Genomic DNA, 12446 nt, shown 5'->3' with positions numbered 1-12446 from the left:
TACCATGATGTTATACCCATATAGTATAGTCATTTGGCTTTCTACCATAACATAAGTCATAACATGCTACATCATGTAGCAACATAAATGTTATACCCTATAACATGCCAGTGTTTCATCCTATATGTGAATTTCAAAACTACTCAACCCTGTTCAAACCATTCTTTAGAGGATGGGATTTGGCTATTTCCTGATCAATAACAATAGAGATACTTGGAATGACAGAATCAGGTCTTGGAAACTACAATTTCCACCCTACTCAGGGTAACAGGATTTAGGAAGGGCTGCAGCAAAGCTCAAGATTTAATTATTTGAGAATATGACTTTCAACAGACATGTACAAAGGGGACAGACCCCCTGGGTTAAGCTAGAGCCACCATTGGCACAGGTGAGACAGAGGAAATGAGGTAGAGGATAGCTGAGGAGGCTGGGACTTCCGGTGTGGAGGAGAGTGTGGTTGTTGGAGCCTGGTGCTTGGAGTGAGGCCCTCAGACTGTTTCTCCATTTTGGTCATGTGAGTGATAGGGACTGATCTCTTTTCTTTGCCTTTGGCCCAGCCTAAGCAGAGCTGGTATTTAAGCCCTATTCTCTTCTCTCCCCTTTCTCTCTCTCTCTCTCTCTCTCTCTCTCTCTCTCTCTCTCTCTCTCTCTCTCTCTAAAATACCTTTCTTCTTCCTGTTAGTAATTAAAAACTCCATAAAAAGTTGACTGCTGACCTGAATTTTCATTTAGGAATTACATAGCTGAATTCCTTGGCGACCTTAAAATTAATATATATCAGTCTTTTAATGTGATTTCCATATCACATATATCACGCCATACCATGCCAGCCATATAATAGTCCTGTAACAAAACATGACAACCCTATAACATTACATGCATATTACACAAAACGCCACATCCTATAACATACCACAATGTCATACCCAATAACATGCTACATCCTATAACATGAAATGTTACATCCTGTAACATACACTACCATACTATTTGTTACACTGTAACACAGCATGACACAACAGCATACATATATATCTCATAACACACCATACCATACGAGTTACAGCTTGTAACAACACAACAGACCATCTAACAGAACATCCTCTAACACATGACACACGACGGGCCCAATAACTGCAGTCTGTAATCCAGCGGGTGGGGATGTTGCCCAGAAAGGTCATAAAAACATGTACATGCCCACTTCTGCCCCATCTGTCTGACTAGCTCCAGGCTCTCAGGAGCCCACATTTCTACTTCCTCCCACAGGTCTGGAGAATTCATTTAGAGGTGGAGGAGGGCAGGGCGTGCAGATGATATTCCTTTCCTGTGTGCTGAGAGGTCAAGTGGATGCACCGGAAGTCCCGCCCCCAGGTGGAAATTGCGTTTCCCATTCCCGCGGGAAATGGGGAATTAGACACGAATTGGACACGACGGAGGTACTCGGAACTCTCCCGGAGGCTGAGGGTTGGGCCCTGCGGGAGGGATGGAGGGGTGTCCACTGGAGAGGGTGTGTGAAGCCTCTTCCCTGCTCAGAGCACAGAGAGCTGTGGCCAGACCTAGGCCGAGCCTGCAGGTTGACCTCTCCACACCCCTCTGGGCCACAAAGGCCATGGAACAGGGAAACTGAGGTCCGGGTGGGGTGGGGCAAGGATCTGGCACAAACCAAGCCACGGATAGAATGAGGTATATCGCCCTGTCTTGAGCCCTAGTACCCGCCCATAATAAATGCTTATTTCCTCTTCCACCTCGCCCCGCCCCCACCTTAAAAAAAAAACAAAAAATCTCTTCGACTTTCTCCTTGAATCAATACTGTGTATCCGGTCCAAGAGTGGTAAGGGGTAGGCAATGGGGATTAGGTGACTGGCCCAGGGTCATACAGTTAGGAGGAGTCTGAGAGCAGATTGAGCCTAGGAGTAAGTCTGTAAGTCTGGCACTCTATCCACTGAACCCCTCCCTCCCCTGACTAGAGGTCTGCAGGGTCCTTTGTCACCCTGTGCCCTTCATTATAGACAGAAGGAAAGGAAACAGGCCCTGGATAGAGGAAGCCCTTTGAAAGCTGGAGTGGGGGGTGGGGTGAGGGGAGTGTGTGTGTGGGTATTGATTATGGTTTCTGCCAGGCCCTTCCCCAAATCTCCCCCAGGGTATCCTGACCTGGCTTCTTGACCCTGACCAGCCCTCAACCCAGGTGGCTTCTGCCATCTGTGGACCCATCAAGCCACTGGAAGAGGCTATCAGTTAGGGAGTGAACTTTTGGGTGCGCCACCTACTAAGGGCTATAGTGTTGATAGATAAGCTTTTTTTTTTTTTTTAAGCTAGGTGGTGATTTGGACTTGGAGTATAGAAGAAAGATCTGACTTCAAATTTGTCCTTGAGCAAGTCTGATGACCTCTTTCCTCAGTTTTCCTCATCTGTAAAGTGGGGGCGCTAATAATACTACCTACTAATCCAGGGTAGAGGTGAGAATAAAATAAAATAATATTTGTAAAGCTCTCATTAACTTTAAAGGACTATGTAAAGGCTAGCTGTTATTATTCCAAGTGAGGTAATGGAGTGAGGCCTTCTTTATAAGACAAGAACCATCTGGAGGATTTAATTAAGAGCATGTCCCTTAGTGTTATGAACTTAGTTTTATATAAAATATAAGAAGGTGATGACATAGCTGCATCTTAGGGATTAAGAGGGAGGATACCTTGACAATTGTAGAATGTCTGAACTTGGAGGGACCTTTCATGTCATTGTGTCCAAACTCATTTTATTGATTGGAAAGCTAAGACTCAGAGTGAATAATTAGTTTGTGGTTTTAAAATAATATTATTTTTATTTTTAAAAAATTCTTATCTTGGGACATTTAGGTGGTTCAATGGATTGAGAGCCAGATCTAGAGATGGGAGGTTCTGGATTCAAAGCTGGCCCCAGATACTTCCTAGCCTTGTGACCCTGGCTAAGTCACTTAACCTTCATTGCCTAGCCCTTACTGCTCTTCGCCCTTGGAACCAATACACAGTACTGATTCTAAGAGAGAAGGCAAGAGTTTAAAAAAAAAACCTAAAACTCTTATCTTTTGTCATAGTATGAATTCTAAGACAAGAGCAGCAAAGGCTAAACAATTGGAGTTACACAACTTACCCAGGCTCACACAGCTAGGCAATGTCTGAGGCCAAATTTGAATCGGCTTCTTCAATCAACTTCAGATGTGATACTCTATCCATCATGCTACCTAGCTACCTCCTATATAGTTTTAAGATGAATAAAGTGCTTTCTTCATTACAGCTCTTAGAGATAGGTAGTTTAAGTTTTACTATCCCAATTTTGCAGAGAAGGAAACTGAAGTCTGGAGAGTAAAATGATTAGTATAGTCATATAGCTAGGAAGTGTCAAGGTTAGAGTTCAAATGCAGATCCTTCACCTCTCAGCCTAGGAGTGTTTTCACAACCTAAGAGAAAAACTAAGGCAGTTAGTGACAGGCCTGGACTAGAACTATAAACTTCTGACTAAGTTTAGTAATTTTTCTACTATTCTCCAGTTTCTTTATTAAGATCATTGTTTTGTCAAGGAATTGTTTTCAGAGCCTTTAGAGAAGGAGTTGTTAAACTTTTCTTTTATATAGATCCCTTTGGCAGTCTGGTGAAACCTATGGAACGCTTCTCAGAATGTTTTGTTTAATTCATAATTAAAGGAAGTGGTAAATTTCAGCTAAAAGTTAGTGAAAATAAATATGTAATTCTTTTCTTATCCAAATTTATAATCCCCAAATCTATATGAGGACCTCTGAATAAGAACATTTCCTTCATAGGATTCTTGGCTAAGAAAGTAATCTTTGACCTCGTTGTGTAGGTACTCTTGTCTCTGCCTAAAGTCTGCTCCAATTCATCCTTCGCATGGCTGATTTTTCTAAAACCCAGATCTGACCATGTAATTATAAAAATGCCCTACTATCTTAAGGGTTAAATACAAACTTCTCTACCTTTCTAACCTTAATGTATATAAACCCTTTTCACAAACACTCTAGAACAGCCAAATAAGTCCGTTCCCCGCCCCGCACCCCCCCCCACTTCATTTCCTGTCTATCTTTGCCCAGGCCACTTCCCATTTCTGGAATTTTACCTTGGATCTTATTTTCCTTTAAAGTTTAGCTCAAATATTACTTCCTACATGAAGTCTTTCCTGATCTCCCCAGCTGTTACTGCCTTACGCCTCATAAATTATTTGGCATTTATTTTGTATATAATAATATATGTATGTGTTGTCTCCCTCTATATAATATAATCTGTTTGAGAGTAGGGACTGTTGTCTTGTCTTTGCATTTCTAGCATCCAATACAGAGCTTGACATATATAGGTTCTTAATGCTTAGTAATTGATTGATTGGTTCAAACATGTTTCCTAGTATTAACCACCTAGCTTGTGGTTAATACATTTTTAACATAAGAGCAATGTCATACTATCTTGACTTGAATATTTTTTCTTAACCTTCCCTTATATTCTTTACAATACATAGAGCAATTTTGAAGAAGAAATTGAAGACTTTTTTTCCTTTATGAAATTCCCCTTATTTGGGTTGCTAATCCTAACCTTTGAAAGGTTATATGAGATTTGTGGAATTTTTTTTTCTTAAACCCTTACTTTCTATCCTAGAGTCCATACTAAGTGTCAGTTCCAAAGCAGAAGAACGGAAAGGGCTAGGCATTTGGCGTTAAGTGTCTAAGGCTACATTTGAACCCAGGACCTCCCATCTCCAGGCTTGGCTCTGTCCTGTCCACTAAGCTATCCAGCTACTCCCCTCAACATAGACTTCTTAGGATTTTAGTACCAAATTGTGCTACTTTTTATGTACAGATGATGATTATTTTCCTAAGGTTTTTGAGGAAAAATTAACTATCTCAGTAGGCTTTAATAAGCATTGGAAATACATTTGCCTAACAACATCAGGGAATATGACTTTCCTGTTACGTTTTGAAATTTGTGGCAATGAAACACTTAATTGTTAAGAATTCAATCTATAAATTGGGAAAGTGGGGGAGATTATGAAACAAATTTGAAAGAAAAAGATCAAGTTGGGTCTTCTTACTACCTATGTAATCTCAAGTAAGTCACTTATTTTCCCTAGGCCTCAGTTTACAAAATAAAGAGACTAGAGTAGATTATATCTAAAGTCTCTTCTTGTTCTAAACCAGGGGTCCCCAAACTTTTTACAAAGGGGGCCAGTTCACTGTCCCTCAGACCTTTGGAAGGCCAGACTATTAAAAAAAAAAAAACTATGAGCAAATCTGTATACCGCTGTCTGGGATAGTGGAGGCAGCAGTGTTGTCTGTGATGGGCCTGTCACACCTTGCACAGGCCCATCACTGCCACCACTATACTGGGCAGGAGTATACACAGTGTGGAATCTCCTCCCCCAGATTGCCGCTCACCATGCTGACGTGCAGCCACGTAATCTTTTGCGCAGAGCCTTGTTCTCGTTCAATTACTCTCAGAACAAGGTGCCACACAGGATTATGTCACCGGAAGTTGTACTGTTTGTGAGCAATGCTGTGCTTTGTGGTGCTGCCACATACAGTGCTCCTCTCATTGACCACCAAGGAAAGAGGTGCCCCTTCCCAAAGTGTGATGGGGGCCAGATAAATGGCCTCAGGGGGCTGCATGTGGCCTGCAGGCCTTAGTTTGGGGACCCCTGCTCTAAACCCTATAATCCTCTGTGTTCCTTCTGCTACTAAGGAGAAACTTTGTTCTACCAGAACAAAAATGAAATTCAGTTTCCATCTGCCACTAATAATGTTTATTTATTTTTATTTTATTCCAATAACAAATTTACACATAAGTTTTCCAAAATTACATGATTCATGTTGTCTCCCTCCTCTCTTTTATCTCCCCTCCCAGAGTTGACAAGCAATTCTACTGGGTTATACATGCATTATTACTCAAAACATATTTCCATATTATTCATTTTTATAAGTGAATAATCTTATAAAACAAAAAATTCAAGGTCCAAATAAACAAGTGATAAATCATGTTTTTATCTGATAATATTTAGAGAACTAAACTGTTCTAATATGACTTATAAGTTTTAATGACAATTTCCTCTTTTGGGGGTGAACAGGCCATAAAATGTTATCTTTACAGGGATTATCAGTTCCTTTTAAAAGTATGATTAGCTCAATAGAATGAATTCTTTCAATACTTGTGCTGATTTTGAACCATTATTGCTAAATCCTAGATAATCATCATTTACTTGATTTTCCTGTGTACATTTTCTCAAATTAAACTTTACTTGTGTCTGTTGGGGGGAAAGAAAGATGGGAAAAATGAGATTATGATCTTAGTATAAATAAGATATAAGGACAAAGAATAAGAAAAAAAAATAAATGCTGTCACAAAAGGGAACTGGAGCTACAAATTTCCTGTTTGACTTAGGGAGCTAGGAGGTAGAGTAAAGGAATTATAGAATCATTGAATTCATAACTGGAAGAGACCTTAGAGAGCATCTGATATAAGTTCTTATTTTACAAATAATATAATTGACACCTAGAGAGAAAGTGACACTTCCTCTAAGTTATTCAGCATGAACAGTTCAGTGTTGGTAATGGTTAAAGTTCACTTGTCAAAGCAGTTTCTCCACAAAATTACTTCACTTTTCATCAGAAAAGAACAATGAAGGTGTTTTTCAGTAATATTTTAATTGGGAAATTGTGAGAATTGAAAAACAGGAAGATTAATTACAAAACTGACAATCATGTGAAATTAGAATTTTAGGACAACTGCAAACCCTGACCTGTTGCTAATTGTTGAACTCCCTTAAAAAAAAAAACCCAGAAAACAAAACTCTAACTCTTATACAATATGATAGGAATAGGTATTGAAAGCCAAAAATTCCATCTCCATTTTAATGATCCTCCTCTTTACATTATGGTGGCACAAATGGAAGGATACTTGGACTCTAAGAAGCAGGTCCTAGAAAAGCAAATCTGAAGTTTTCTGTGAATTCCTGTCTTACTTCCTTAGAGGAAGATGGTAAGACTACTCAGCTACAGTAGTGGGCTTAAGAATTCCAAGATGGAGTCATGGGAAAGGGACTAGAGGAGGACCAGTTAGCATGGGACTCTTTACGTACTTTTACTGTCTTTGCAATAATGTGAAGTACTATGTATGTGAATTGATTAAAAATCTTTGTCTTATAGGTTAAACTTAAGAAAACATTAAAATAAGCAAAAAATGGAAAATGATGAGATGAAGAAGACTCAAGGTAGGAAACTAGTTAGTTCATGTTCTTGAATCAGATCTCATGTTTTTGTTGAGTTTAATTCAATTAGCAAGCATATATTAAGCACCCGCTCTAGAAAGCATGCTGGATTTGGAATTAGGGGACCTGATTTTAAACCCTTTCTTGCCACTTTTTATGTATGTAACTATAAGGGGTTAAAATGTAAGAGTTAGACTAAATTATTTAAGAGTTTGGTTGACAGGAATTAATTACTCAATTCCAAATGATTTTTTAAAATGGTAATTTATTTACAAAAGGAGAGTGAAAGTAAGAAAATCAGAGAGAGGATATGGTAAGATATCTAACCTAACACACTAAGTATTTTGCTCAGGCTCTTGGCTCAACCCAGGTAGGGCTAATTAGTCCTCAACCAGAGGGGCCTCAGCCTTGAGCTGAGGGCCCAGTCATGAATAAAGCAAGGACTTTAGTCACAGAAGCCTCTCTGTTATATTTAAAATTAATATATCTACCAGTGATTATTTTTCATAAAGTTTATTAATAGAAAAGGTAGATAATCATGAAGTTAACATCTCTGCCCTACTCTAAGTTCTCAGACCATGTGTTCTATTCTATAGACATCTTTCTCTCTCTCCCTCACTTCTCTCTTCTAGCCTGCTGTCTGTCCCCAAAACTCCAAAAGTCCCCGGTGGGCCCCACCTACTTTCTCTTATTGATGTTCAGGACATAACTCTGGTGCAACTGTGATATTTGAGGAATGTTGATCAACCAGTCAGCCCTCCAGGAGAGGGAAGGGATGAACTTCCTTTGACACACTCTCTCAAGATGGCAGGCCTCTCCTGAGGCTAGTCCCTCCAGAAAATCCAGGAAAGGAGTCAGCCTTTTTCACTTACCCATGTGGTAGTTCCAAGGGAGAGACTTAAGAACAGTCTCACCGAGACCAGAGTCTCGGATCCGTGAAGCAGATTCTTCACCAGCCTCTAATTCAAAAGAAACTTGGAACTCAGAAGAACAAAGAACTCATCACAGGAAGTTGTAACTCCTTTTAAAGATGCTTCTTTGCATCACTTCCTGTGCCTTCCTCTACTTTTACGTAGACAAATTATAATCTGTAGTTGGTTTCTGATTCTTCACCCACTTTTGCATACGTGGGTCACAGACCTCTCCCACTCAAGTATAAATGGGGTGTATATGCGTCTGGTGATTAAATCTAAAAATAGACAGGGGAGAGTTAATCCCATCTTCACATAACCTAGGACAAATCATTACCTCTCTGGGTCTGAAAGAGGTGGATCAGATAATCTCTAAGCAACCATCTGTCCTATGTTCTCTTCTCCATCTATACCATTTGCCTTAATGCCTATCAGCTCTCATGTGTTTGGTTATCTCTAAGCAGATGATTCTCCATTTAGCCCAACTTCATTCCTGACTTCTGGCCTCATGTCTACAATTGCCTCTCATATGTCAGATGGGATGTCCAGTAGGCATCTTAGACTTAGCCTGTCCATTTCAGTTTACATTTATTGACAGTTTATTGTTGTTGTTTTTCATTTTTTTAAGAAGATCAGTGACTTATATTTGAATTGGATTTAAGCAAGGCAGAGTTGCACAGTCATTAGTTTCACTCTTCCAGAGTCAGTAAAGTCCAGTGAGAAAACATAAGTCAGGACAACTGGTGATGGCCCAGGATGCAGGGGATGGCCTTGGCATCTGTGATGTCTGACCAAGCACCTAGCACTTCACAGTGCCTTTTCCAGCCATCTTCATCGCCATTGGAATAAATTGTTCTCATCTGCCTATTCCTAGGGGGGAGCACTCCCCCCACCCCAATTTCTCCTATGGGTTTGAGACTTGTTAGTTCTCAGCCTGTTTTAGCCAGGTTGACCAGAGACACACACTCACTCAGGGTGAGTTCCCATGATTCTCTTTTACTTCTAGGATGAAATAGAAAATTTTCTTTTTGGCGCTTTAAGCTCTCCCCATGAACTCTGTGATCTAGCTGCAATGTCCTTTTTGCTGTTCCTCTCATAGGATGCTCCAGCTTTCATCGCTGTGCCTTTGTGTTGGCTTTTTTCTTCATGTTCTCCTTTCCTTAGCTTCCTTTGGTCCAATCTCATCTTCTGCAGGGTCTTCCCCATATATATATATATATATATATATATATATATATTTTATATGTTTCCAGTTCTTTATGTGTGATTTGCCCTATTAAAATGTGAGCTCCTTAAGGGCAGGGTTAGTGTTTTTGCCCTCTTTTATATCCTCTGCGCTTGGCATGGTGCCTGATACAGATTATTGCCATTAACAAGAAGAAGCACTGGATCTGAAGTTAAAGTACCCGGGTTTAAATTGTAATTTTGCACATTACTTCCTCTGTGACCTTGGGCAAATAATTTAACATTAGAGTAACCGACACATCACTTTAAGATGTTCAGAATATTTGACATTCATTTTCTCATGCAAACTTCATGACAGTTCTATGAAGTAAGTGTATTCTAGGCACAGTTATCCTCAAATTAGCAGATGAATTGTTTTTACCCCTGTGGTCACATAAAACATTTCTGAGGCAGGATTCAAACTCATGTCTCCTTGATTGCAAATCTGTCTCTGTCCAGTGCTCCACTTCACAGTTCCTAAAATGGAAGGGACTCAGAGATCAGATAATCCAACTCTGCCTGACCAAGTACTCCTTCTTAAATTTATGGATCTTTTTTTCAAGATGAGGGGATAGGAATAGATTATCCCTAAAATTCATTCCAACTCCAAGCTTGATTATCTTTGAAGTGACACTCAATTTCTATTATAGAAGTTTACCTTTTTGTAGTTTGCATCATTTTCTTCAAGAATTATTAAATTTTCTGTTTTAATAGTGAGCTAATTTTAGGAATACTTATTAAATATCACCATTGTTTGCTTTGGAATTAGCTGAACAGACAGAGGGTTCTATAAAAATTAATAAATTCATTAAAAATTTTTAACTTACACTCCAATAAAAGGTTCAGAACTATGAACTAAGTTATTTGCACCACTTCCTGAGTTTTACTACTGAGTTAACTACTGAAGCAGAAGCAGTGATAATCTATCATATAGATATTTTATTAATCTTTGGTATTAGGAGGATTTATAAGAGCCAATTTATCCAAGTGTTGGCTTTTTCAATTTTTGATGAGATTTTTGTTAAAGTGCAACCATCTTAAAAATAGAAAAAAACTTAGATTATTTGTTACTTTTTCTTAATTTACACATTTCTGTTATTTGGAACAATATCATTCCCCCAAATTATAAAAGTGATTTTTGCCTCCCTTATCAAGGAGTACCTTGTCTAGCTGTTTTTAGTCTCTTAGTAGCAGGAGGCCAAATTGCTAGTCTCTGCTTTTCTTTTTCTAATGGTAAGAAACCTAGGAAGGACTGGCTCTACAAAAATATCTCCCTGATACATTATTTTTAAACCCTTACCTTGGAATCATCTTGGAATCAATATAGTGTATTGGTTCCAAGAGATAAGGGTTAGGCAATGGAGGTTAAGGGACTTGCCCAAGGTAGGACCTCCTGTCTACTAGGCATGGCTCTCAATCCACTGAGCCATCCAGCTGCCCCCCATACATTTGCTTGATGAGAGATACTGTGAAGATTTTGAGAGCTCCTTTCAAAAGCAAACACTGTCTAGGGGAGTAAGTAATTTCCATTTTACTTTGACAGCTAATGATTTTCTTCCCTTTAATGATGGAAGAAAGTCCTAGTCAGGGCTGAAGGAAGAGGGATGAATAGTTCTGGACATTTTTCATGAACAGCAGATTAGTTAAAATGCTACATACCTTAGATAAAATGCTACAGCCTTAGATATCCAGAGAGCAGTGTGAGGACATTGAATGATTGAGGGTTGGATGGGACAGAGCAATAGTATATGAGAAAGTGACAAAATAAGGGAGATTAAGGAAGAAAACTTCCCCTTCTTTGCAGTCTATTCATGAGTGGAGGTGAGCTTTTTTTTAATTTATATTTTTTAAACATTATTTTATTTGGTCATTTTCATACATTATTCATTGGAAACAGAGATCATTTTCTTTTCCTCCCCCCTCCACCCCTCCCCTACTGAAGCGTGATTCCCCTGGGTATTACATGTGTCCTTGATCAGAACTCATTTCCATGTTATTGGTTTTTCCATTAGGGTATTCATTTAGAGTCTCTCCTCAATCATATCCCCTCCAACCCTGTAGTCAAGCAGTTGCTTTTCCTTGGTGTTTTTACTCCCAAAGTTTGTCCTCTGCTTGAGGATAGTGTTTTTTCTCATAAATCCCTGCAGATTGTTCAGGGACATTGCATTGCCTTTAATGGAGAAATCCATTATGTTCGATTGTACCACCATGTCTCAGTCTCTGTGTACAATGTTCTCCTGGTTCTGCTCCTCTCACTCTGCATCAGTTCCTGGAGGTTGTTCCAGTCTCCATGGAATTCCTCCACTTTATTATTATTCCTTTTAGCACAATAGTATTCCATCACCAACATATACCATAATTTGTTCAGCCATTCCCCAATTGAAGGGCATCCCCTCTTTTTCCAATTTTTGGCCACCACAAAGAGGGCTGCTATGAATATTCTTGTACAAGTCTTTTCCCTTATTATCTCTTTGGGGTACAAACCCAGCAGTGCTATAGCTGGATCAAAGGGCAGACAGTCTTTTATCGCCCTTTGGGCATAGTTCCAAATTACCCTCCAGAATGGTTGGATCAATTCACAACTCCACCAGCAATGAATTAGTGTCCTCATTTTGCCACATCCCCTCTAGCATTAATTACTTTCCTTTGCTGTCATGTTGGCCAATCTGCTAGGTGTGAGGTGATACCTCAGAGTTGTTTTGATTTGCATCTCTCTGATTATAAGAGATTTAGAACACTTTTTCACGTGCTTATTAATAGTTTTGATTTCGTTAACTGAAAACTGCCTATTCATGTCCCTTGCCCATTTTTCAATTGGAGAATGGCTTGATTTTTTTGGTACAACTGGTTTAACTCTTTATAAATTTGAATAATTATACCTTTGTCAGAGGTTTTTGTTATGAAGATTGTTTCCCAATTTGTTGCTTCCCTTCTAATTTTAGTTACATTGGTTTTGTTTGTACAAAATCTTTTTAATTTGATGTAGTCAAAATTATTTATTTTACATTTCGTGACTCTAAGTCTTGCTTGGTTTTAAAATCTTTCCCTTCCCAAATGTCTGACATGTATACTATT

General features: G+C 39.1%; 1 protein-coding gene across 10 annotated transcripts in view; it reads left to right on the top strand.

Annotated features, from left to right (window-relative positions):
• The first annotated feature begins 742 nt into the window (after positions 1–742).
• The window catches only part of TERB1 (telomere repeat binding bouquet formation protein 1), a 65865-nt gene continuing 54161 nt past the window's right edge, over positions 743–12446 (top strand). For 4 of the 10 annotated variants that reach the window (XM_056800813.1, XM_056800751.1, XM_056800999.1 and 1 more), the window contains exons 1-3: positions 745–1436; positions 2317–2456; positions 7175–7239. In XM_056800813.1, coding sequence (XP_056656791.1) covers positions 7209–7239 — 31 coding nt within the window. In that variant the 5' untranslated portion in view covers positions 745–1436; positions 2317–2456; positions 7175–7208. Of the gene's footprint in view, positions 1437–2312; positions 2457–7174; positions 7240–12446 lie in introns of all 10 variants that reach the window. The other 6 variants (XM_056800665.1, XM_056800691.1, XM_056800626.1 and 3 more) reach the window with 4 other exon arrangements.

The sequence above is a fragment of the Monodelphis domestica genome, chromosome 1, assembly GCF_027887165.1.
Source record: "Monodelphis domestica isolate mMonDom1 chromosome 1, mMonDom1.pri, whole genome shotgun sequence".
Lineage (NCBI taxonomy): Eukaryota > Metazoa > Chordata > Mammalia > Didelphimorphia > Didelphidae > Monodelphis > Monodelphis domestica.
The sequence above is the reverse complement of the archived record's forward strand: the minus strand, read 5'-3'. Positions and strand labels throughout refer to the sequence as shown.